The sequence below is a fragment of the Procambarus clarkii genome, chromosome 40, assembly GCF_040958095.1.
Source record: "Procambarus clarkii isolate CNS0578487 chromosome 40, FALCON_Pclarkii_2.0, whole genome shotgun sequence".
Taxonomy (NCBI): domain Eukaryota; kingdom Metazoa; phylum Arthropoda; class Malacostraca; order Decapoda; family Cambaridae; genus Procambarus; species Procambarus clarkii.
In genome coordinates this window covers 19,221,016-19,246,746 of record NC_091189.1, presented here as the reverse complement: position 1 = coordinate 19,246,746, position 25,731 = coordinate 19,221,016, and the positions used below count along the sequence as shown (strand labels likewise).

At 41.5% G+C, this 25,731-nt stretch overlaps 1 protein-coding gene across 5 annotated transcripts in view; it reads left to right on the top strand.

Moving 5' to 3' along the window:
* LOC123757941 (RAB11-binding protein RELCH homolog) overlaps positions 1 to 25,731 on the top strand; it is a 68,969-nt gene that overhangs the window by 27,633 nt on the left and 15,605 nt on the right. For 4 of the 5 annotated variants that reach the window (XM_069338806.1, XM_069338807.1, XM_069338805.1 and 1 more), the window contains exons 7-11: positions 4,149 to 5,726; positions 6,586 to 6,724; positions 9,678 to 9,838; positions 13,539 to 13,642; positions 16,213 to 18,914. In XM_069338806.1, the coding sequence (XP_069194907.1) occupies positions 4,149 to 5,726; positions 6,586 to 6,724; positions 9,678 to 9,838; positions 13,539 to 13,642; positions 16,213 to 16,381 (2,151 nt within the window). In that variant the 3' untranslated portion in view covers positions 16,382 to 18,914. The remainder of the gene's footprint in view (positions 1 to 4,148; positions 5,727 to 6,585; positions 6,725 to 9,677; positions 9,839 to 13,538; positions 13,643 to 16,212; positions 18,915 to 25,731) is intronic. The other variant, XM_069338804.1, reaches the window with a different exon arrangement.

The window sequence follows — 25,731 nt, the reverse complement described above, 5'->3', positions numbered from 1 at the left end:
TGAGTGGTGGCCGTTTTCCGCATACGTCCCTCAGACCTTCCACTGTCCTCTGTGGGTAGTTAACTCTGGGAAGCCAATGGGGATCCCCTCAGAAAACCAGGGTTGAATGTAATGAAACGCCATTTTCTGGGTGAGACCCAGATGCTCCCCGGCAACCTTCCCTCCCTCCGGTCGGCGGTTTTTCGCGTGCTTTGACATCCAGCCTCAGAACTGATGAGTGGATAACCGGCGTGAGAGGTCTGGGGCTCCCTCTTCCCCCCTCCCAGGCAGGGGGGAGCTGCGCAGCCTGCGGCGTGGTGACGTGTGACATCATACTAGTATGCTTGTTTTCTGTTGGGGAGTTTTATCCACTAGTTCAGCTTTTGGTAGCAATTTTAACCAGAATAGGGGTTTGTTTTGGAACTCTTACCTTTGTGGATGCTTGACCCAGTCGATGGCAGACATAGAATGCTTCCAACCACATGGGGGTTTCTATAGGTCATTGCTCCCCTTGCCTCTCTGAGGGGGGCCAGGTTCAGGCCGTGGTCCCCGGTAGGCCTAAAAACTCCATACACATGACTGATGCCAAAGTCTGACATTAGTACATCAGCCTGGGATAGCTCCGAGGAGCCTCCGGGCCTCACCCAGAAAATGATGTTTCATTGCATTCAACGCTGATTTTTTGCTTTTTGAACATAAAACTGATTATTATATGTCATGCCATGGGTCCCAAGAAAGTCAGTGGTAAGGTTCAACATATGAAAACCCATGTAAGGATGACCATAGAGCAAAAACAAGAGATCATTTGTAAATATGAAGATGGTGTGTGGGTTGTTGAACTAGCTAGGTAGTATAACAAATCTCAGTCAACGATATCCACCATACTTGCTAAGAAAAAAAACATTGAGTGCTAAAGTGGCAAAAGGCGTATCAATACAGTAATCACAAAACATAGAACACAAACACTTGAGGATGTTGAAAAGTTATTAATTTGGATACACAGCAAGGAGTTAGCAGGTGATAGCGTTTCAGAGGCCATCATTTGTGAAAAGGCAAGAAAATTGCATGAAGATCTTATAAAGGAAACCCCTGGAACGAGTGATGCAGAAGTGAAAGAGTTTAAGGCGAGCAGGGGATGGTTTGAGACATTTAGAAAAAGAAGTAGCATTCATAGTGTTGTGAGGCATGGGGAGGGTACCAGCTCAGACAAACCTACGGGTGAAAGATTTATTGGCGAATTTAAAGATTTTGTGCAGAGTGAAGCATGCCTACCACAACAAGTGTTTAATTGTGATGAGACAGGGCTATTCTGGAAAAGATTGCCGAAGAAAACATACATTACCAAGGAGGAGAAGTCATTGCCCAGACACAAGCCTATGAAAGATCGGTTTACTCTTGTGATGTGTGCTAATGCGAGTGGCGACTTGAAAATTAAACCCTTGCTTGTGTATCATTCCGAAAATCCAAGGGTTTTCAAAAAAATATAATGTGCAGAAAAACAAAATGTGTGTGATGTGGAAGGCTAATGCTAAGGCATGCGTGACTAGGCAATTTTTTACCGAGTGGGTGAATGAGGTGGTGTGCCCTGCCATCAAAAAAATATCTGCAGGAGAGCAGTTTGCCACTCAAGGCCCTGCTTCTCCTTGACAATGCTCCTACCCATCCTCCAGGCTTGGAGGATTCATTGATGGAGGAATTTAGGTTTGTTACAGTAAAGTTCCTTCCTCCCAACACCACTCCTCTACTTCAGCCTATGGACCAGAAAATCATTGCCAATTTTAAGAAACTTTATGAAAGAGCACTTTTTCGGAGATGTGTCGAAGTGACGGATGCCACAAACCTCGCCCTCAAAGAGTTCTGGAAAAATCATTTTAACATTTGTAGTGCTTTAAAAGTTGTAGACAAAGCCTGGCAAGAAGTGTCTGTAAGAACCATGATCATCTGGCCGGAGAAAATTGTGGCCCGAATGTGTTGCAGAACGAGACTTTGAGGGGTTTGAGCCTGAATCTGAAGTGCCTCATGTTGAGGAAATTGTTTCTCTGGGCCGGCAATTGGGCTTGGAGTTGGATACATATTATCGTGTCCTTAAACGAACGTGCGGACGCTGCCGCTAAGGAGAATATCCGCACTTGTCCCATCTCTCGTAAAAGTATTCCCTATTCCGACTTCTACCCAGTTATTCATTCCTCAATCCTTGCCCGTTGGCAGGGTCATTGGTCTTTCCTGTTACTGGTAACAAATTGCAAGCACTTAAGGGTAGTGTGTTCCCTTTGCCTTCCTCTTACCACCATAACTGGTGGTGGGAAACGGCTCTGGAGTGGTTGCGTATTGGCCGTACACGTTTAACTCGTGAGCACTTAATGGAGCGCCGCCCTGCTCCTTATTGTCCAAACTGCATTGTCCCTCTTACAATCATGCATATCCTTGATGAATGTCCGGACTTCCAGGACGTGCTTGTGTCTTGCTTCTCGACCGTCCTTCGCAGTCACTTGTCCCTCGATAGAATTCTTGGTGATTCGGATATCTTCGATATCTTTTACCGTATGCACTTTTGTTCTCGTATTGGCATCCTTAATTATATTAGGCGCCCTATGAATATCCCACACATTTGATGATGCCACATAACCTTCCCGGCTTCGTGCCTTCTATTGATAATTACTTACCTAGAGAGGTGCAATTCCAGCACAAAGACATGAACAGAGCACTGAAAAGAGTCTATGCATCATCAGTTGAGTTGTATATGATGTGTTTTCATTCATAAATGGGGTTTGATAACTGGATTAATGAGCATTTGGCTTTTATTGATGAGGAGAGGCTGCTTTATTAGGTAACCTTCTTTCGAGGGTTCCTTGTGGTTTTGTTATGTTTATTTCTGAACAGGTCCCTCTCAGTTGTTTTCCCTTTACATAATGTGATATGATGAATTAACAAGATATATTTATTGATATATATAATCTTGCTCTATATTACTACTGTTTGTGGCCAACCTGATACATATGTAACTACATTCCATGGCAATTTGAAAGTGAGTAATGATAATTATATATGTTTAATATTTATTATGCATGATAAAGGTATAGTATGGTATTGCATACCCTCTCAGTAACAGGAAGTTCAAAGTCCCACTACCAGTTGAAGAAACGTACATTCGTGCAGCATTCACCATTCCAATCACCGTACTGTACTCTAGTAAGCAGGCCCGGTGGAGACTGAAAGTACCTCCATTGATTACTCTAATGCTACCTTAACATGTCTAGCTTAGATAGTGCTTTTTCTGCAGACATTTACAAAGTCCTTCATATTATCTTTAGTGTACATATAAGAACATTGATGTAATTTTTAAAATTTATAAGTCCTCTTTCTAAGAAAGACCTTGGTCACTCCAAGTGGCTTGTTGGCTTCAATAAGACTATGCTATACACATTAGCCATAATGTTACTGAAGCCAACATACAAGTTATAAATACTTATCCATCACCTAAATAAGACAGAAATGAGAAACAATTACACTTAGTGTGTCAAGCAGAGGCCTGTGCACGAACATCCTTACAAAACAAAAAACAAAACAAAAAAATTCCGAGTCATTATTAGGGATCCTACCAGTACACTGCACTCCTGCCAGCCTCCCATCAGACAATGCCTTGGGAGATAAGCACTAAGAACTTTTAGAACATAAGACAATTTATCTTATGTTCTTAGAATGATAAGATAAGAACTTTTTCAGATTTAGTCTTGTCACCTAATTGAAGGGAGAGGGGGGAGATGACATTTAATCCACCTTGATGGAGATTGCTCACCATAACACTAAAGGGCACAAATGTAAAATTCAGCACCACCTTATGACAAGTAACTTGGAACACAAGGTGTAGATTTTTGTTTATGCTCTTTGGTGTTTATATGCTCTTTGTTGTTATGTGATCGCTGCCACAAGAGCGATCTTTTGTAGCAGATTTCTCTTCCCATTTGTCTCAACTTATTTAGGTGACGGGATCATTTGACAAGTCACTTGTCACCAAGTGGCACAAGGTGACAAGAGCCTGGCTGGAGTGGAGTGGAGTGTTTGTGATTGTGAGCACTCTAATACCTGTACAGTAATGCCCTGGGTAGTGACTGAAGGACCATTCTGAAGGGTACATTTCATAATGCTCATCACCATGTATTTTGTTCTAGGAACTGTTACCACTCCTCATCTGTGGGGTGAGTCTACACAAAGATGGACGAGAGAGAGAGCGCTTACTCCACCTGCTGTTTAACCTTATTAAGCGGCCAGATGAGGAGCAGCGCATCAGCATTCTAACGGGACTTGTTGGTCTGGCTCGTGTTTTGGGAGCCACCAAGCTTGAGGCTGAACTACTGCCGCAGTGTTGGGAACAGTTGACTCACAAGTATATTGAGCGCCGACTGCTTGTAGCTCAATCTACAGCTGCCTTGGCTCCTTACACCCCACCACCACTAAGAAACTCTCTCTTGCTTTCCATGCTACTTCAACTCCTTGCTCCAGGTGGTGAGAAAGAGACCCGGGTGAGAGATGCAGCACTGACTAGCTTATCCCTCTTAGTCACTTTCCTAGATGACCAAGACAAGTTACCCGTTCTTGTGGACACCTTACTATATTGCCTTGAGAATATTGGGACCACTACTGATACATCACCTCCTGCAGCTCTTGATACATCATTTATGACAGCAAGATCTGCAGCATCACCTAGAGCTACAGACATGCTCCTTGAATCTTTAGCCATGTGGGCTGTTGAAATAAACAGACTAGATCTCATACTTGACCCTTTGTTAACAAAACTTAATCAAATGGCTATGCATTTCAAGCAGCAGCAGCAGCAGGTTAATATGCAAGCTTCACAAGCATTGGGACAACAGCCAATCGTTCCTGTGATAGAGGCACTTGTAAAGATAATTCCGTTCATACTGGCGACACTTATTAATTCATTACCTGCTGTAGATGGTGACGATAGTACAGTTACTACTTTAATTTCTTTATCAGCTTGTAGTGCCTTGGAGGAATTAGAAGTTATTATTGGAAATAAAGCCACAGCTGAATCTGGCTTAACTAAATTTCACCAGTATGTTTCTAAGGAATGGTTCAAGTCATGGAAAGAACTCGAGTATGTTACTCAAAAGTTCTTTCCAGCCATAATTAAGCCCCTCTGTTTTATTGATGCTTCAGCTGTGTCAATAATTCAAGCATTTATTAAGTTGTTTTCTCAGTTGCCAATTTGTTTTGGATCTTACCTTACAGCATCAAGCATTACTCCAATTTTTATGGAAAATTTGAGCATTGATGACTCAGCACTTGAAGCAGTTCGTCAGGGAAATACTGGCCTCACTGGTTCATTGGTGGTTGTGTATATCGTAGCTTTCTTGGCATCAAATCAAGGATACTCTGAAAAGCCAGGGGAGCTGGAAGGATTTTTGGCAAGACAAATAAGTATTCTTTCCCTGTGCCGTGCACAACCAGACTCACTGTATGTTGCTATCTCAACCTTATTGCAGTCCCAACGTAATCAAGAGTCTGTGCTTGGAGCTTTATGGTCATGTGTAGTTCATAAATCCAGTATGGTGAGAGCATGCAGTGCTGGGTTGTGGGGAGTAGTTGTGAGTAGTGTGGAGGATGGTGCCTTGGGATCACGCGTTGTACCGGCTCTCGTTACTCTCGCCACAGACCCAGATATACATGTCAAGGCCTCGGCAGTTCATCCTCTAGCTACGGTTATTACAACGACAACAAATACTGAGGTATGCTATGATCTTTTACTAGGTGTGGTTTGAATGTGAACAATTCAAAGAGTTTGATAGGTATAAATGAGCAATCAGAGTAGCATATGTCATGTTAGGAACATAGGTAAAACAAGGGATTAAAATATTGATTAGGGAGTGCAAAAGTTAATAAACTGAAAGACTGAGGAGAGCATTCTGAGATGGTTTGGTATGGTGAACAAATAGACGATAGTAGATTGGTGAAGAGAGTATTTACTGAATTTAAGAGCAGAAGAGGAAGGCTGCATAGGAGGTAAGCGACAATTGTAAGCGAGTGTGTGAGGATGCTGGAGGTGTGTGGATAATACATTGGAAATAAGAGAAAAGGCTGGGTGGAAATGCTTTGTAAGAATGGCGTGACTGTACCGTATTTACTGTATTAAACAATTCAGGAAAAGTAATGTATACCTGAACTTACAAAGTGATGGGGTGCTGCTGTGGATGCTGGGATATGGTAATATTTGTTCATGATGCTGCATGTTGTATTGTGAATGATATAATGACTGCACAAGTATTTTTGTTATTTAATATTTGTAACCTTCTTTTACTATATTACTCTACTTCCTCTGGACTTGTGCCTCCTCACCCCCATAAAAGTGGAAAAAATGGGCTACTGATAATGTGTGTATATAATTATTTGAAATGATTTGCATTTTTGAATACGGACATCTCCAGTTAAAAAAAAGTTATGATCTAGGAAAATTCTCTGCAATTATTGTCATACAGAAAACCTAAAAAGCACCCAGTAAGAATACTGTAATTGTGAATACTGTACAGGTAATTATTTATTAGTGATACCTAAACATATTTAAGATATTTATTGAATGGCTACTCTTAGGTATTAGACAAAGTGTGGCTTCAACTGGAGACTTTGTGTGAGGATCCATCTGTGCTGGAGAACTTGGAATTCCAGTTGGCTCTGGCACGCACATGTAGTCTTATGGCACACACTGCACACCCTCGCCTCATACATCAGTGTAAGTATCGTAGCAGCCCTAGGGCTGACAGAATACTTATTTGATATTACAGCCAAGAGAATACCTTACCATTTTTTCGTTATTTTTGTTTTCTGAGGGAAGTTCCTATTTTCATGGTACTTCTTGGAGTAGCTGACAGAATACTTATTTGATATTACAGCCAAGAGAATACCTTACCATTTTTTCGTTATTTTTGTTTTCTGAGGGAAGTTCCTATTTTCATGGTACTTCTTGGAGTACCATGCAAGATTTAAACGACCCGTAGCTACACGGGGTTCACATCAGCTTCCTCGGGGCTCTTGTAAACAGACGCCATTTAAAAAAAATCATGAGCAACATTCCCGGGTGTGAGAGCCTCAGTACTGAGTGAGCAACCAAGGCTGGCGCACGCAGCATGAAATCACAGCACTGCTGTTCAGCTTGTGACCATAGCATTGCCTAAAAATGTTAAAAAATATATGTAACTGGTATTATTTAGTGATGATAGTATTATAGAAGACCCCTGACTGTGGTAAAAATGACCAGGAATTTGATAATAGCAGGATTGTTGTGATAATTTGTGCTGTGCTGTGGGAGGAGTAATGTATTAGGTAGGAGGGCTGTTATGTCGTCTGGCGAATCTGTGTGGCCACTTGTTAGTGTCTGCACATACTATGCCAGCTTAGTAGTTCGCTATGGTGAACACAAATGTAAATATTTATATATAATGTGTATATATAGTGTGATAACAGCAAAAGAAGTGTTAAGAGAAGCCATTTTGGTGAGGGAGGTGACATCATCTGCATGACTTGTCATGCTGTGTAAAGATGGCCACTATGCTCTTTGGGCACTATACCAGTTTACTTGAACAGTTATGGTGAACAAAACATGTTGATACTTATATATAATGTGTATATATAGTGTAATAACAGCAAAACTATTTGTTTATTGTTTTATGAACATAATAATTGAATCACTAATATGATCACAATACTTTTGAGTATAATGATGATTCACACATTTTATTATATAAATATATCACACTACACACTATTGAACAATATTACTGCAAAAAAAAAAAAAATGAAAAAATCAATCAGAGACATTGAAATAATTAGGTAACATTATCTTTGTGGCAACTCAGGCCTGACAGCTCGGGCAGAGCTGACCGCCTCCGGCGCTTGCTCTGTCAATTCCTCTTTTTCTGTGGACAGCCCCTTCGGCTTCCCAGAGCTATACCGGGTTGATGTGTGTATATTAGACCGTGGCAACAGTCAATCGAAGGAGTTCTAAGCCTACCAGGGACCAGAGCCAGAACCTGGCCCCCTCAAGAGAGGCACAAGGAGCACTGGCCTAAAGACACCCCTGTGTAATTGGAAGCAGTCTTTGTCTGCCATTTACCAGGTCAGGCACCCAGAAAGGTAGGAATTTCAAAATAAACTACTGCTGGTCAAAAATTGCAAACCAAAAGCCAAACTAGCAAACCCCAATTAAAAACAAGGAAATAAACATGACGTCACCACAACCGCCGCGCATCCGTCTGTGCAACCCCACCCCCCCCCTTTCTGGGAGGGGGATGGGGGTCCCAGACCTCCACGCAGGCAACTTTCCTCAGTTCACAAGCTGTTGTGATGGTGAACGGTTGATCGTTCTGGCTTCACTCTTTGCATAGTGCTGCTTTGTTGTGTCGTTGCTCTGTTTTGGTGGTGTGTGAGCCAGAAGTAACACATGAGTACTGGGGCTAGGTACAGAGTACCTAGGCTCTATGCACCTAGGGCTACCTTCCCTAGGTGCCCTGTAAGTACTGCCTTTGCGGCCTCAGGGTTATCTTCCATGAGCCGTTCAGGAGCAGCTACCTCTGTGTGGTTCTGTCGCTGCTCGGTGATTGCCCGCCCTTGGGGGTTCAGCTGGGGAGGTTCTTACTCCTGTTTGCCCTTGGGTAGGAGGTAGTTGTTTCGTCGCTGGCTGGGGCGCGAGGTACTGTGCAGCTGTCTGATATGTACATAGCGACCAGTTCTGTTCACCTGGAGACGTGCTTTTGCAGGGTTTTTCTTTTGTTTTTGTTTTAGTTTTGATTTGCCTGGTGGGGGTCTGCCTGGTGTGGCGGTAGGACCACTTGTAGGATTTTGGTGGCCCTCTGCTAGGTCCCCGTGCCAGCCCATCCAGCTTAAGAACTGCAGGGTTTATCGTCGGCGTGTGGGTCTGGGGTTCCCCCTTCACCCTCCTGGGGAGGGGGGAGGGGTTGCGCAGACAGCAGCGCGGCGACATGCTGACGTCATGCTCATTTGCTAATTTTCGTTTGGCGAGTTCTGTCCACTCGTTTGGGTTTTTGTCTTTTTGGCTAGTTTCACCAGAATGGTGGGTTTGTTTTGGGACGCCTACCTTTCTGGGTGCCAGATCCGGTCGATGGCAAACATAGAATGCTCCCAACCCCCCCCCACGCACGAGGTTTCTATAGGACATTGCTCCGTGTGCCTCTCTTGAGGGGGCCAGGTTTTGGCTCATGATCCGAGATAGGCAAGAACTCCTTGCACATTGACTGATGCCAGAAAGTTATACATATCCATTCAGCCTGGATAGTGCCAGGGAGCCTCAGGGACTCGCCCAGAAAATGGTGTTTCATTACATTCAACGTTTTTTTTTTTCTTTCCTGTTGGTGTTGAAGGCCAAATAGTCCAGAGCAGCTTAGTAGTTAAGGATTAAATTTAAGAGAATAATATTATGGCTTATAATGTAAATATTTAATTACATATCAAAATGAGCTTTTCAAATTATATTTTGTTTAGTGTTAAACATGTTGCTTTAGAGCAGTGACTATACATTGACAATCACTGCTGAAAGTGATAATATGTATAACACATTATGATATTAATTTTTGGCTTAAGTTTACATGTAAACTTGTGCATATACTTATTTTTACCAAGCAAATTTAATGGAACCTACTTATGTTTACTAATAGACATTTTCCAAACAGTTTTGCTGCCACAGTTGTGTCGACTGGCAATGGATGGGAGGCATAGCGAGGACGACACAGCACTACTGGGCGCGGGGCTGCTAGAAGCATATTCGGCTCTCACTTGCTGTCATTTGCCAGATCATGTAGTAGCACACTTTGTTCTTCCACCACTCACCCAGGTACAGTAATCATCAGCCTTCACCTTTTTCATTATTCATGAGGTCTTGGTTTCAATTAGATTTTGTGTACATTGTAAGTATTAAGGAGATAATTTTTTACTAGACTTGATAGACTTAATATCCCACTGTGGCAACATACTTTTCAAATGCACTTGTCAAGTAGTGGGGCCAGCAAAACAATGGAGAGTCTTTTAATCCACCACCAACCGGCTGCTTTGCTGTAATACAACAGGACATGTATTCTCAACACCCCATCTAAGTGATAATTAGAAACATATAGAACACCAGTTATTGCTTTGCAAACTGTCAATGTTGAAATGATACAGCAGCTTCCACCAGGTAGCAACATTGACCCAACTGTCCTAGTTCCTAGCTAGCTTCCCCAACCCTCACCAGGGTTGGGGAAGCTAGCAAATCTCATATTTAATATCTGGTGTACACTCTATTCACTTGCTAGCTTTGTAGAGCCTAATTTTTAAATACTTTACCTTCACAACTGCAAGCTTCCCCTCACCACTTGCTCTGAACCACCACCTTGGGAAGACACCTTTCTGTTGTAGTTGTGACTAACAGCCTGAGGCCTGCAAGACTTCTCCAGTTCTGTCAGGTCTCCACTCTGACCCAGGGCCAGAGCTTCTCCTCACTTCCTGGGTTTCTCTGGGTTGGGCTTCTTACAATCAGGGCTTCTCCCCATTTCTGCTGATTGTAATTCCTGAGCTTGAGGTGGAAACCACCTCCATTCACTGCTTCAAGACAGAGTACTAGAATGTCGAGAATTATAAATGCACAAGTTACAGTAGTTGAAATGGGGTTCTAAAGCTAGATTTTAGGTTTAGAGATTTTTAGCTATGGGGGAATTTATCTGAGTACACACACAAATGCATGCCACCAGACTATTTCCAGAGCTGAGAGGTATGAATTGTGAGAGAAGAAAAAAGGGAAAAATGATCACCATATGAAATATTCACCTGGAAATTGACAGAAGTCAGTTCTCAGAATATTTGGAATGGGTTGTACATAAGCAAGAGGATACAGGTGGAAACTAAGTACCCAAATGAGTCACAGGAATATTCACAAGATTATTGAAAACAGAGCCTCAATATCCCCTTTAGTGAAAAGGGATAGCTTTAAACCCAAGATAAGGTAATTATCAGAAGAAAGTGGTAAGCCATTATGACTACAGTATGTAGCACTTGGAATGGATAGGAGGATAAGGATTTGTGTGGAAGCATGCACCCATCCATACCTCTTATCCTCTCTTAACATACCTTGTGATGGTTTCGGGGCTTCATCCCCACGGCCCGGTCCTCGCCCAGGCCTCCTCGTTGCTGGACTGGTTAACCAGGCTGTTGGACACGGCTGCTCGCAGCCTGACGTATGAATCACAACCTGGTTGTTCGGGTATCTTTTGGAGGTGTTTATCAATTTCTCTCTTGAACACTGTGAGGGGGGTCGGCCAGTTGTGCCCCTTATGTGTAGTGGAAGCGTGTTGAACAGTCTTGGGCCTCTGATGTTGATAGTTCTCTCTCAGAGTACCTGTTGCACCTCTGCTTTTCAGTGTGGGTATTCTGCACATCTGCCAAGCCTCCTGGTCTCATGTGGTGTTATTTCTATGTACAGGTTTGGGACCAGTCCCTCTACTATTTTCCATGTGTAAATTATTATGTATCTCCCGGCTGCGCTCAAAAGAATACAGATTTAGGCACTTTAGTCGGTCCCAATAGTTTAGATGTTTTACCGAGTGGATTCTAGCAGTAAAGGATCTCTGCACCCTCTCCAGGTTAGCAATTTCTCCAGCTTTGAAAGGGCCTGTCATTGTCCAACAGTATTCCACTCCAGAGAGCACTAGCATCTTGAAGAGTATAATCATTTGTATAGCATCTCTAGTTTTAAAAGGTCTTGTTATCCAACCTGTCATTTTTCTTGCAGTTGTGACGGTTACTTTGTGTTCTTTAAAGGTAAGGTTTTCTGATATAAGTACACCCAAATCCTTTACATTGCTTTTTCGTTCTGTTATGATTTGACTGCATTTTGTATGTGGTTTCTGTTTTTATTTTTATATTTTTTCCATAGCGCAGGAACTGGAACTTTTCTTAATTAAATACCATACTATTTTCTGTAGCCCATTAAAAGACCTGATTTACATCTGATTGGAGGTTTGTTGTGCTCTCTATGTTGTCTACTCTCGTAAAAATTCTAGTGTCATTTGCAAAGGTTGATACAATACTATAGCTTGTGTCTTTATCTGTGTCCGATATGAGGATGAGAAAAAGTACTAGAACAAGCACAGTACCCTGGGGGACTAATCTCTTCATGGTTGATGGTCTGGATTTTATTTTGTTAACTATTACAGATTAGGTTTTGTTAGTCAGGAAATTGTAGATCCATCTGCCTATTTTTTGGGTGATTCCTTTTGAACGCATTTTGTGTGCAATTGACACTGGTCACATTTGTCGACGGCTTTTGCGAAATTTGTGTAAATTACATCAGCGTTTTGCTTGTCTTCCATTGCATCTAAGGTCATGTCACAGTGGTCCAGCAACTGTGATAGGCAAGAGCGCCCTGTTCTGAAACCATGTTGTCCAGGGTTATGGAGATGCTGTGATTCCATGTATTTTGTGATCTTACTTCTTAGCACTCTTTCAAAGATTTTTATGATGTGTGATGTTAGTGCTATCGGTCTGTAATTTTTTGCCTCTTTCTGCTTTCCTTCTTTATGGAGTGGTGCTATCTCTGCTGTTTTTAGTATGTCAGGGATAACGCCAGTATCTAGGCTTTGCCTCCAAAGAATGTGAAGGGCCTGCGACAGTATTTTTTTACAGTTCTTAATGAATATGGAGTTCCAAGAATCAGGGCCTAATGCAGAGTGCATAGGCATACTGTCTATGGCTTCTTCAAAATCCAGTGGGGATAGGGTGACATCTGATATATGATATGATGTTGGCATCACATCCATGAAAAATTCATTTGGGTTATCAATCTTTAGTGTGTTTAGTGGCTCACTGAAAATTGAGTCATACTGATTCCTCAATATTTATCTAATTTCTTTGTTGTCATCTGTGAAAGTTCCATCCCCCTTTTGCAGGGGCCCAATACTAGATGAAGTTTTTTATCTTTATTTTGCATAGGAGAAAAAATATTTTGGATTTCTCTCTATTTCACTGATGGCCTTTTGCTCTCTCAGCCTCTCCTGACTTTTGTATGATTCTTTTAGCTTTAGTTCAATTGTTTCCATTTCTCTACCTAACCTTCTTCATTGTTCTTGAGTTAGGGTGTCACTCTCAAGTTGTTTCACAAATCATTTTCTTCGCCTATAGCATGGTGGAATTATTAGGGAGCAAAGGAAGATGGAAGCAATTTGTGAATAGGTGATAAATGTTTCGCATGTGTGTGTATGGCAGATCACAATAATGCTTAATCTTATGAGTACTGGGGTGTGCTGCTGAGAATGGGTGTTTGGTCCTGGTTCTTTGTCATGCTTTGTAGTAAAATATGGTAAATTGATTGACTAAGTTATTAACTTAGCCTCTTTCTATATGATATTGCTCTCCCATCATCTCTTGGCTGATACTCTCTAACCAGTGTCAATGACATGCAGTGGTTACCATTTATATAATGTCTAAATTGTTTATTGGCTTGACAATATCATTTAATGTATACTATAAAGGACTGAGTTTTATCATTCAAATTATTGTTTCAGCTTCAAAAAACATTAGGATCATCAACATTTGAACACATGGAGACCATTACTGACCTGATTCGGGAATACAACATGCACACCCAAGCATCCCAGGGATTGGAAAGGTATGTCACTTGTACTCTGTGTATGTGTGTGTAATTACATAAGTGTATTTACAGGATAAGAGCTATGCTCGTGGTGTCACATCTTCCCAGCACTCTTTGTCATATAACACCATGTAATTATTGTTTGTTTCTGGGGGGAGCCCCTTTGGCTCACTGGAGCTATCCAGGCTGATATGTATATCATTAGACTTTGGCATCAGTCAGTGTGAATGGAGTTCTAGGCCTACCGGGGACCACGAACCAGAACCTGGCCCCCTCAGAGAGGCACGAGGAGCAATGGCCTATAGAAAGAAATTCAGCTCATCCAATTCAGAAATCCAACTCATTCAGTTTGCTCTGCCAACTGAATGAGTTGTTCGGGTGCCTGGAGGCGGATCTCTTCCCGTCGGCGTGGTCTTCCGGACCACGCTGACGCAAAGAGATCCCATCTCTTCCCCAAAGCCCCATCTTCCGGTATATGGGACCCCCTTCCCATGACCGCGAGGCCGTCGGGATCGATGCCTTCTGGCAGGACTGGTCGAGGTGGGGGTTTCTGTACCTCTTTCACCCAGTTCAGCTGTTGCTCCAGGTCCTAGCTTGCTTGGGGACTTACCAAGGGAGAGTAGTGCTCTTGGCCCCATGGTGGCCAGCCCAGCCTTGGTTTCCGGTGCTGTTTGCTTGGTGTCCGAACCCGGAGGTTTTTCTGCGGCTCCGCCTCTTTTAACATATCCGTCTGGTCCGTTACAAGACTAGTTCGCTCTTCTCCTTGCGTCTTCGCATTTGATCTTTTTGACTAGTCTGTCACTATCTGTTTGGTGATCAGGTGGCTTCTTTGATGGTGTCCCACCTGCGGGCTTCTCAGCGGCAGCATGAAGTTTCCTGGTGGTCGGTCCTTCTGTTTCTTTCTGTCTCTTCATGACTGCACTTTGCTTTCTGTTAAGGTTGTTTTGTCCTTTCTCTCGTGGCTGTTTCAGGACCGTCATCTTATGCCGAATGCTGTCGCCTCATATCGTGTGGTGTTGGCAGAGCCGCTGCAGCTTGCATTCGGGATTAATGTTTCGCAAGCTGTCTCGTGCATTTTTCACCTCCGGCCTGCTCATGCACCGCCCGAGCCTTCTTGGTCTTTAGACAGAGTGCTCTCGTATCTGTCTTCACCTTGGTTTGTTGTGGCCCCTTCGGTTCAAGATTGTTTTTCCAAAGCTCTTTTCTTGTTGGCACTGGCCTCTGGGGGTCGGGATGGGAAGATTCATGCTCTCCTCTGACGCAAGGGTTTCTACTCTTTTGGTTGTGGTGATAGGTTTGTTCGTTTGTAGCCGTCTCCTTCTTTTCTGGCAAAGAACGAGTGCTGCTTTCCGGAGGGGTCCTTGGGTTGTTGATGCTTGATTGGTCAGACCGGGGGTGCATCATGTGTTGTATCCGGTTGTGGCTCTCCATCATTATTTGCGCGCCACGGCCTCTGTGGCTGGGGACGCACTTTGGGTTGATCCGGTTTCCCTTCTTCCCTGTTCTCTGGTTCGGGTCTCTCAGGTCGTCCTCAGGGTTATTAGGTCCAGCAAGCCTGCGATCTATCCCCATTCCCATGACATTCGTAAGTTTGCTGCGCTTGCTGTCATCTTCAGTAACATGTTTTGGGCTGACATTCAGGCACAGGGTTTTTGGTGGTCAAACAGGGACCTGGCTGCATGCTACCTCATGAATGTTCCTGGGCCTAGTCAGGCCTGTGTCGCTTTGGGTTGGTGGTTGCAGCCTGTTGTTTCGACTTCGAGTTGAGAAGCGAGCACCGACCGCCTCCCAGGTAAATCCCTCTAGTTTTCATCTTTGGTGAAGTAGCTCCGGGAAGCTGAAGGGGCTCCTCTCCAGAAAAGCAGCGTTGAATGTAATGAAACATCATTTTCTGGGTGAGACCCAGAGGCTCTCCGGCAACCCTCCCTCCCTCACATGTTTTTTCACATGTTTTTGACATCCAGCTTCAGAACTGCATGGTGGATTGCCGGCACTGTGGGTCTGGGGCTCCCCCTTCCCCCTCCCGGGTTGGGGGGAGCTGCGCAGACATGCGGCACGGCTCGTGTAACGTCATGCTTGTTTGCTCATTTTCATTTGGGAAATTCTGTCCACTCATTTGACTATTTTAGTTGTTTTAACCAGAATAGGGGTTTGTTTGGGGGCGCTTAAATTTCTGGGCGCCTGTCCCAGTCAATGGCAGATATAGAATGCTCCAAATCCCATGTGCATTTCTAGAGGCCATTGCTCCTCATACCTCTCTGAGGAGGCCAGGTTCTGGCTGTGGTCCCTGGTAAGCTTTAGAACTCCACCCCACGCTGACTGATGCCAAGAGTTAGGTATATTCATATCAGCCTGGAAAGCTCCGGGAGACCTCCGGGAACTCACGCAGAAAATATCCTTTCTTTACATTCAATGCTGGCCTTTTTTTTTTAATTCATGATTGTTTATTTAATTTGAAGAATTAATTCCAAGGTAAAGATCTATACAAAGATTAATATATAAATTATTCCTGTAATTGGTTGAAATCGTTAAATGTTCGGTTTATGTGCATATTGAATTTCCTTTTTTAATTAGAAATTTTTTTATAGGCGCAAATCCAACTTGTCACTTAGTAGCGCATTGCCCGTTCATCCTGGAGTTGATGACATGAAGAACAAGATGAGTAAGATGTTTGCATCCCGTCCGTCTGCTAATGTCCTGCAAGCCAAAGCTCAAGCTATGAATGTCAGTCTGCCAGGATTCTTAAAGAAAAAATAAGAATAAGTTGATTTATGAACAACTTTTCCTAAAATAATTTTTCTATCAAAACTGGTAATCTTTTTTGGTTGTGGTAGATATATGCAAGTTACAGTGATGGTGGTGGATGCTCAAACATTATTCATTTATATATACACTGTACTGATTATATATATATATATATATAGTGTGTGTGTGTGTGTACTCACCTAGTTGTGTTTGCGGGGGTTGAGCTCTGGCTCTTTGGTCCCGCCTCTCAACCGTCAATCAACAGGTGTGTGTGTGTGTGTGTGTGTTATATATAAACATAATAATAATAATTTGCAGAAAGTGTTCTCTCTGAAGTGGGGAAATACTTTTTTCTCAGTTTCAGTGAAATTGTAGAGATTATATTAAATAACAAAAATTACTGTCTTACACTCTTCAACAAGGTCTGTTTTTATATAGGTTTACAAATACTATGTATTTTGTGTGTGTGTGTGTGAGATAGAGAAACTGAATACGAACAAATTTATTACTGTACTGTATATCATTTTATATACACAGTAACAGGAATGATTGTACTGTATTTGTATACAGTAGTGGTAACAAGCTCGGATATGTTGGTGACGAGCACGGGAAGCTTGATATGATGGAGTTGTCTGGCAGCTTCATTGGTATATAGATGCTAAGTGGAGTTTAAGCAGAACATAAATCTTTAATATAATGGCTGTGGGTAAATGACCTCCATGCCCAGTGTACCAGATGGCAGCCCACATCACCTGGAGGTCTGGCCGGTCTGTGCTATCTCTATACGATGCACTGATTTCTGCAGGAACCTGTTCTGCTATTATTTGGGTAAGTGGTGTTTGCATTCCTTGGAACATTTGTCATGCAGAGGACCATGCATTGGGTATTGTTAATATGTCTGCTTCTTCTTCCATTAATTCATTGAGTTAAGAATTTGAGGGCTGACATTGCAGTTTACATGGGTGACCACAGCAGAAATTTCTCCTGGAGGCTTCAACACCATACAAACCTTTCACTCTTTCAAGCTCTCTTACCCCTTCCTCCAACTTGTCTTTTGTATATTGTTCTGCTTCCTTTCCAAGCTTCTGATTGTATCTTTACTACTTTTTTGTACACTCTGGGAGTATACAAAGGAGAAATACTCTTCACTGTAAGCAATTCTCAGATATGTTACTAACATACCCATATCTCTTCAATATGTTGCACTTCACCTACTTCACATTTCATTCAGTTGCCCCTCTCACACATGCCATCGCTCTTATTTACTTCCACATTGTTATACCCATCCCATATACTTAACTGAGCTGCTTTTTCCAAATGCAAAATATTTTCGTGAGTTTTCAATACTAATATTTACTCTTATTGTCACATAAACAAGCATGAATAAAGGAGGCTAGTTGGTTGGCTGTCAAACCTATCCGTTAATTAAATGCACAAATTTTTTTACACAATTAACCCCATAAAAATTGGTGTGGTTTAGGGAAATTAAAAACTGCTGCAATAATGACACTTCCTGGGGAGAAATGAATGATGACTTTAATAGGTTAGGTGGATAGCCTAGGTTCTGACACTTTTGATTAGGTTACACCACTGCATTTTTATAGAAGTACAAAAAATGGGCTAGGCTGTTATTGCTGGGCCACTGGCTTACAGACAATACTGTACCCAGTGGGCATAATATCCTAGTGTAACATTAATTCAGTGTTGAGTCAATGTTACTCTTGTATATTGTTCCCACTGGGTACGTGTCTGCCCAGATACATGGCTCCTCCAAGAAGCCAAGATATATGTAATATCTAACATTAGTGTTGAATAACTAGCTATGGCAACCTGATTATTTTTTTACTAATGCCTGTGTCACTGTATAATGACTATGGACTCTGTGCATGTGTGACTGATGACTGTAAATGGTCATTGTGTCACTGTGACTGGTGGCCAGCTGATGACTGATAACTCTCCCATAACTGCGTGATGATTGTATCCACTGATAGTGACCAGTATGTGACAATTGTGATTACAGGGATTTCTCTCAAGGTAAAGAGAAGAGGAGCAGGTGTGTGGAGACAGGTTAGAGCTCTTTATATTTGAGTAAACCAGCCTGCTACAACAACAAACCATGTTGTAAACATCATGTAATTGGTCAAAATCAAATGTTTTATTTAGCCAAAAGGTAAGGTAATTATCATGGAAAGTGCCAAGCTATTAAGGCATGCACATAGAATGGGATATGATGATGATGAGTTAGGATAGGACAGAGGAAATGAATGGGGCCCAGTCACGTGGATGGTTGGGGATTGAATGTCAGCGTGTAAGAAGCAAGGCTGTCTACTGTCCAGTCAATGTGGCTCTTCTACTTTTGCCAATAAATAGCCTTCTTTATTTTCATTTATAAATATGCATATCACATCAGTTGTGCTGAACAAGTTGATATAATGATTTTATATTTTTTCAGTGGGAATGAATGTTAACCGATCTGGTTTGCTCTACAATGGTATGCTTGTTTGGTGGCAATAACAAATTTAATCTTCAGTCTTTTGGACAAAAGGTAATATTTTAAAGTGTTTTTCAGGGGGGAAGAATATATCCTATGGGGCCGCAAGTACATTGTTAAAATTGATTTGAAATAAATTCTATTTACTTGCTAATGATATAGAATAAAAAAAGATCCTTGATATTGCAATATAGTTTATTTGCACTTGGAGATAAAACTAAATCTTCAGAAGCATGCTGGTTGTTCTTAAAGTAAAAGACTAAATTTTGGTGATAGGAAGTGTAGGAGCGAGATGAAGTTAGCAGAAGTTTTATACTACAGTGCATTGTAGAACTCATTTGGTAGTCATTAGTGGTGTTATTGGCAAAATAATTTAATTATACTCATAAAGAAAATAGTCTTTAATATTTGTTATTTATTAATAAATAATTCATTTTGTCTGGAACAGGCATGTAGATGCGTATATAAAATATATTTTTAGGGTTGTACGAGGCACCCCCCCCCCCTCCAAGATCAAACTTCTGACCCTCCCCAGAATGCAACCTTACAATAGGTGCCTAACTCCTGGGTATCTATTTACTGCTAGGTAAACAGATGAATTAGGGGAAAGGTAACATACCCAACCATTTCTGTCCCACCTGGAAATGAAACCCAGCATCCTCAATTAACACTTTTGGTCCCCTGTGGACGTATGCGGCGTCCACGATTAACTCTGTGGATGTGCAAAACAGATGGCCGCGATGTCCAAAATTAAAAAAATTGTTAAAACTCTATTGGTTTTCCGATCATTATTGGACTAGTTTTAAAATGCGTGCCTTTAGATTGCAAACCACTTGATACCAGAATGAACGACATAGCATGAAAATTGAGGTGAGAAAAACTGAACAGAGTATACACATTTTATTGTGGGTGGGCAGATTTGTGCTTGCTCGTGGATAACGCTCGGCAGACTTTCTAGTTTGCTGTGGGTAGCGCGCATGTTTAGTTTTCTTATATACATATATTCCTTTAAAAAATTCTATCACGAACAAATTGATAGCAAAATGAACGATGTAACACAAAAATTGATGGATAACGCTCAGCTGATTTTTGGGTTTGTTGTGGGTGGTGTCACGGGTGTGTCTTATTTTCGTCATCAATTGTGTCATGATTTTGTTGTCATAGTTTGTGTGTCATAGAGATCTGTCAAGAATTTGGTGATGGTTGTGGACCTTTAAATGTTGTCTAGGGGCAATAAATGATTTTACTTGAGCCTAGGGGAAAACCAAGGAGTAAGGAAAACAGCCTAGTACAAGACACAAATTTATACGTACAAGACAAACGATATTACATACAGTATATTAAATATTGTTCCTACTACACAAGGTCATTATGAATGAATACAATTCCCTAGCGGGCTCTAAATACCCTAAGGCTCACCGTCCCAAACTTGGAACCGTGCACAGTCACCACAGATATCAACCGATGACACATATATTTACACCTCTAAGAAACCTGGACTCTCTTATAGAACATCTCCAAAATCTTGCAACCTTGATAACAAGTAATGATGGCTTATCTGACTGTATGGCTGGAGAAATTTCTCCCGATAGCAAGGTCTGGTTGTCAACGTATCCGCCTCCCCTCACATCAAGATGGGGTCAACCTCTCTTGCGTCATCGCCCCTTAATACTCTATTCTTTACATTTGCAATCAAACCCTTTATTGACTTTATTTACCATATTCCCCATGCATACTTTTAGATTGAGTCCATTTTTCCCTCACATAGTTAGGCTATTCCAGTTCACATTATTCCTGACAATCTCCAGCTGAGAAGGTACTAATTTGCTGGGCAGAATATTACTGGTAACTCCCGGCCTCCCAGATTTCAGCTGTAGATTTATTCTAATAAACTTTCTCCACTGTCCCCCCCCAACATTTTATAATTTGAAACTATCCTCCATTGGAGGTAAGGTTCATAACAGGTGGCATGCCTTTTTTTTTTTTTTTTTTTTTTTTTTACCTTATAGCCATATATCCCTTTAGAGAATTCTATTGCAAACATTTTGATACCAAAATGAACGATGTAACATGAAAATTGACTTGAGAAAACACATTTTAGTGCGGGTGTTGTGGGTGTGTGGATGAGTGCTTGCTCACAGGTAATGCTTGACCAATTTTCGGATTTACTGCAGGTGGCACACCAGGTGATTTAACCTTGTATGCATATAAGCCTGTAGGGAATTCTGTTGTGAACAATTTGATTCCAAAATGAACAACATACAATGAAAATTGAGGTGAGAAAACTGAAAAGAGTATACACATTTGTGTGCAGGTGTTGTGGGTGTGCCAATGGGTGCTTGCTCACAGGCACCACTTGGCCATCTTTCGGCTTTGCTGCAGATCGAGCACACCAGGCTTTTGGACCTTATATGCATATACCCCTGTAGGGAATTCTATTGCGAACACATTGATACAAAAATGAACGACGTAATACAAAAATTGAGGTGAGAAACCCAAAAAGAGCATGCACATTTTAGTGCTATTGTGCGCTTATGGGTAATGCTCGGCTGATTTTTGGGTTTGCTGCGGATGGTATGCTGTGCTTTTGGACTTTATATGCATATACCCCTGTAGGAAATTCTATTGCAAACACATTGATACAAAAATGAACAACATAACACGAAAATTGAGGTAAGAAAACTGAAAAGAGTATACACATTTTAGTCTGGCCACACACTGACGTGAAACACTTGGCCCCACTTGAGGTAGACTGGGGCGCGTGCGCCAGGGAGTGGCAGTGTTAAGAGTGAAGAATGCAGCTTCTGTGCTATCAAGACTCTAACTGAAGAATTGTTTGTCATTATCGTCTTTTGTTTGTAATGGCATTCGGTTATAAAAATATGGTACTGTACTGCTATAGCATTTGTAGCAGCATCTTCTAGAAAGGAGCAACATCTCTAGAAAGGAGACGAGAGAGATACCAAATAATATACACATGGAAAATACTGGAAGGCCAGGTCCCTAATCTACACAGTAAAATAACAACGTACTGGAGTGAACGATATGGAAGAAAATGCAGAATAGAACCAGTGGAGAGCAGAGGTGCTATAGGCACAATCAGAGAACACTGTATAAACATCAGAGGTCCGCGGTTGTTCAACGTCCTCCTAGCGAGCATAAGAAATATTGCTGGAACAACCGTGGACATCTTCAAGAGAAAACTAGACTGTTTTTTAAAAGAAATTCCAGACCAACAGGGCTGTGGTGGGTATGTGGGCCTGTGGACCGCTCCAAGCAACAGCCTGGTGGATCAAACTCTCACAAGTCAAGTCTGGCCTCGGGCCGGGCTTGGGGAGTAGAAGAACTCCCAGGACCTCATCAAACAGGTATCTTAAGATACAGTCTAGTGCTGCTAACCCCTTCCCTAATTACCCAAATTAAGAGGGTGGATGACATTACTGGATGACATCAGTTGGTATCCCTAAAGAAAATAGTTGGTTAACCAGCATCTGGCCACCAGCATCCAAAAAGTCACACAGATGCTGGGAATTCTTTGAATATACTTCTACAATTTTGGCTTTATTCTCGACTTACAGCCTGGGATCGCGAGCTCAATTCCCAGGCTGGACTGACATGATTGAAACATTTCCTTTCACTTGATGCGTCTGTTCGTGTAACAGCAAATAGTATCACGTTGTGGGTTGTAATAATATCATTATGACGTTGTTGTGGTAATAGATTGTCTCTTCCGGACAACCCACCAAACCAAAACTTCTGTAGAGTGCTTACACTTTAATCAGGAGATCACCCTGCACGCTTCTTGCTTTTGGAGAGGGGTTCAGCATATATATTCAGCATACTTTGCTTATAGTGTGTATATTCAGAGGTTTTCTGTCCCTGACAAAATTAATTACTGTATTATCATCATAATATGGAACAATTACTGTAATTCAGAATTATAATGTTCAGTTATCCATGATTGTGCATACTTTAGAAACTTTTAAGAAATATTTTTGAGTCATTAAATGAAAGTGGCTCTATTTTATCTTACACACTGATAGACTCCTAAAGTTTCTAAAGGCAGTTTTTATGTTGGCCAGTCTAGCATATGCCGCTGATGATATTCTTTTGATGTGGGCCTCTAGGGACAGGTTCGGTGTGATATCAACCCCCAGATCTTTCTCTCTATTTGACTCTTGCAGGATTTCACCTCACAGATGATACCTTGAGTTCAGCCTCCTGCTCCCTTCACCTAATTTCATTATCTTACACTTTCCTGAGTTGAACTTTAGCAGCCATTTTCTAGACCATTCCTCCAGTTTGTCCAGGTCATCATGTAGTCTCTGTCTATCTTCATCCGTCTTGATTCTTCTCATAATTTTTGCATCATCAGCAAACATTGAGAGGAACGAGTCTATACCCTCCGGAAGATCGTTTACATATATTAGAAACAGGATGGGTCCAAATACTGAGCCCTGTGGGACTCCGCTGGTGACATCTCACCACTCTGATGTCTCCCCCTTCACCGTTACTCACCGTTTCCTGTTGCTTAAGTACTCCCTTATCCACTGGAGCACCTTACCTTTTACTCCTGCCTGGTGCTCCAACTTTTTTTAACAGCCTTTTATGGGGTACTGTGTCAAAGGCTTTTTGGCAGTCCAGGAAAATGCAGTCGGCCCACCCTTCTCTTTCCTGCCTAATTTTTGTTGCCTGGTCATAGAATTCTATTAAACCTCTGAGGCACAATTTACCATCCCTGAACCCATGTTGGTGGTGTGTTACAAAGTTATTTCCCTCCAGATGTTCTACGAGCCTTTTCCTCACGATCTTCTCCATCACCTTGCATGGTATACAAGTTAGGGAAACTGGCCTGTAGTTCAGGCCAGTTTCCCTGTAGTTTAGTGGTGTGGTGCAGGAGCATATAGCTCAGGAACACACACATGAGGTAGCCTACTTTTGGTAAAGCTGATGATACAGTCCTTTCAGCAGTGTGTGAATGAGAGCTATGGAGAATAGTTGAATTTTTGTAATAAAACTCTGCTAAACATAAATGTGGACAAAAGTAAAGTTATGGTGGGGGAAAGAGAGAGAGAGAGAGAGTGAATGAGTAAGAGAGAGAGAAACAGACAGAGAGTGTGAGTGAGTGAGTGAGTATTGGGTGAAAGAAATGTATATGGTGAAATTCTGGAAGTCGTCATTTAAATATCCTTCACCTGTGCCCTATTCACTTGCACTACTCCTCTTCCCCCTCTCTGTTTTTATGTACAGTACTTGTATTGCTTTACTGATCTACAGACAACACTATCTATGCACATGCACTCACTCACTCTTCTGCCCATGCATCCCAATGGTTGCAATGTTCATGTTTAGACACCCAACCCATCCTCCTCACAATCATTCGACCATCTGTTGATTTTTATTGTAGGTCAAGAATGATTATTATAGAATCTGTGATGTAATACCCATCCTAAATGTGATCCAAATTTTAATAACCCTGTTGTTGGCCAAGGAATGTGTGGTTCAACGTACAATTAACCTGACAGTTGATTATAATGTTGACTAATACTGTATTAAAAAAGTTTAGCAATATATTACTAAATTCCTGTTGATTGCCATGATCTTTGTTATAGTATATACTCTTAACTGGTGAAACTGCTTTAAGAATTCAGGCTATTGACATATTTTGATTAATATGTTACTGTCCCAATCTTCAGGATGATTGTATGTCTTGCTTTTCTAATGTCCCTTGGGAAGGGGAAGTGAACTATCAGGAGAAAGCACCAAGCCATTACAACTATATAGCACTAGGAAGGAATCAGGATAAAGATTTGGGATGGGACAGGAAGGTGCCAAACCACTTGGACGGTTGGGGATTGAACGCCGACCTGCATGAAGCAAGGCCGTCGCTCTACTGTCCAGTTCTAGTGGCTGTGAATCTGATACCTTTGATATTGTTTTTGTTATGTCTTTGTTCTCATATTGGCATCTTGAGCAATATTTAGCCCCTTTTGAATTTTCTACAACACAGTGCTACATGGCCTTCCTGACTTGGTACATTCTTTTGATATTTACTTATTTTGGTCAATATCTCTACTTTGGTTAATAATAATATCACTGATTGTCTCAACATCTGATCTTTCACTTCATACTATAGGTTTATCAGTAACAATATTTTTATTCCATGTGGAGTGGTAGCATTTAAAAATGGTCAGATATGGACATTATTACCCTAATCCAGTCATCTGTAACTCCGAGAATATTTTTGTTGCATTGTCAGCAGATGTATGACCTGACGAAGAGTTTGATGAGACTTGATTTTCTTCTAGATTAAGTAAAGGGAGGAAAGAAGTTTTCCCGAATTTAATATTAATTAAGGATGATATTGTTCTTATATTCCGAACTACGGACACATTCTTGCCTGAAATTCACATAAATAGAGGTTTGTTAGTGGTCTTATATAGGACATATATTTAATTAACAGGTCTTGTGCAATATTTAACACTTCAGCCTTTTTTGTTTTGAGCAAAGAGCAAGTCTGAATGTTGTAAAGTTTAAGAGTGACTTGCACAAAAAAACATTATCATCATATCTGAAGAGTAAAAATAGTTTAACAAGTTGGCTTAAACAAGTTATTAGATTTCACTTACTTGGACCATCGGAACCTTGAACCCATGACCACAGAAGCAGAAGACTGGAGTTATTGATAGTTTAATGTACTGTACAATAGGTGTATATTGCTATTGTTCTCGATGAATCCAGTTAAGCTGTTCTTATAAAAGAAGTTCAGAACTTTTGTTAAATTTTCTGTGTTTTGCTTTCTATATTTAAAGCATTGTGCAATACACTACTCTTCATTGGCTTTTTAAAATAAAAATCTCCAATAATAGCG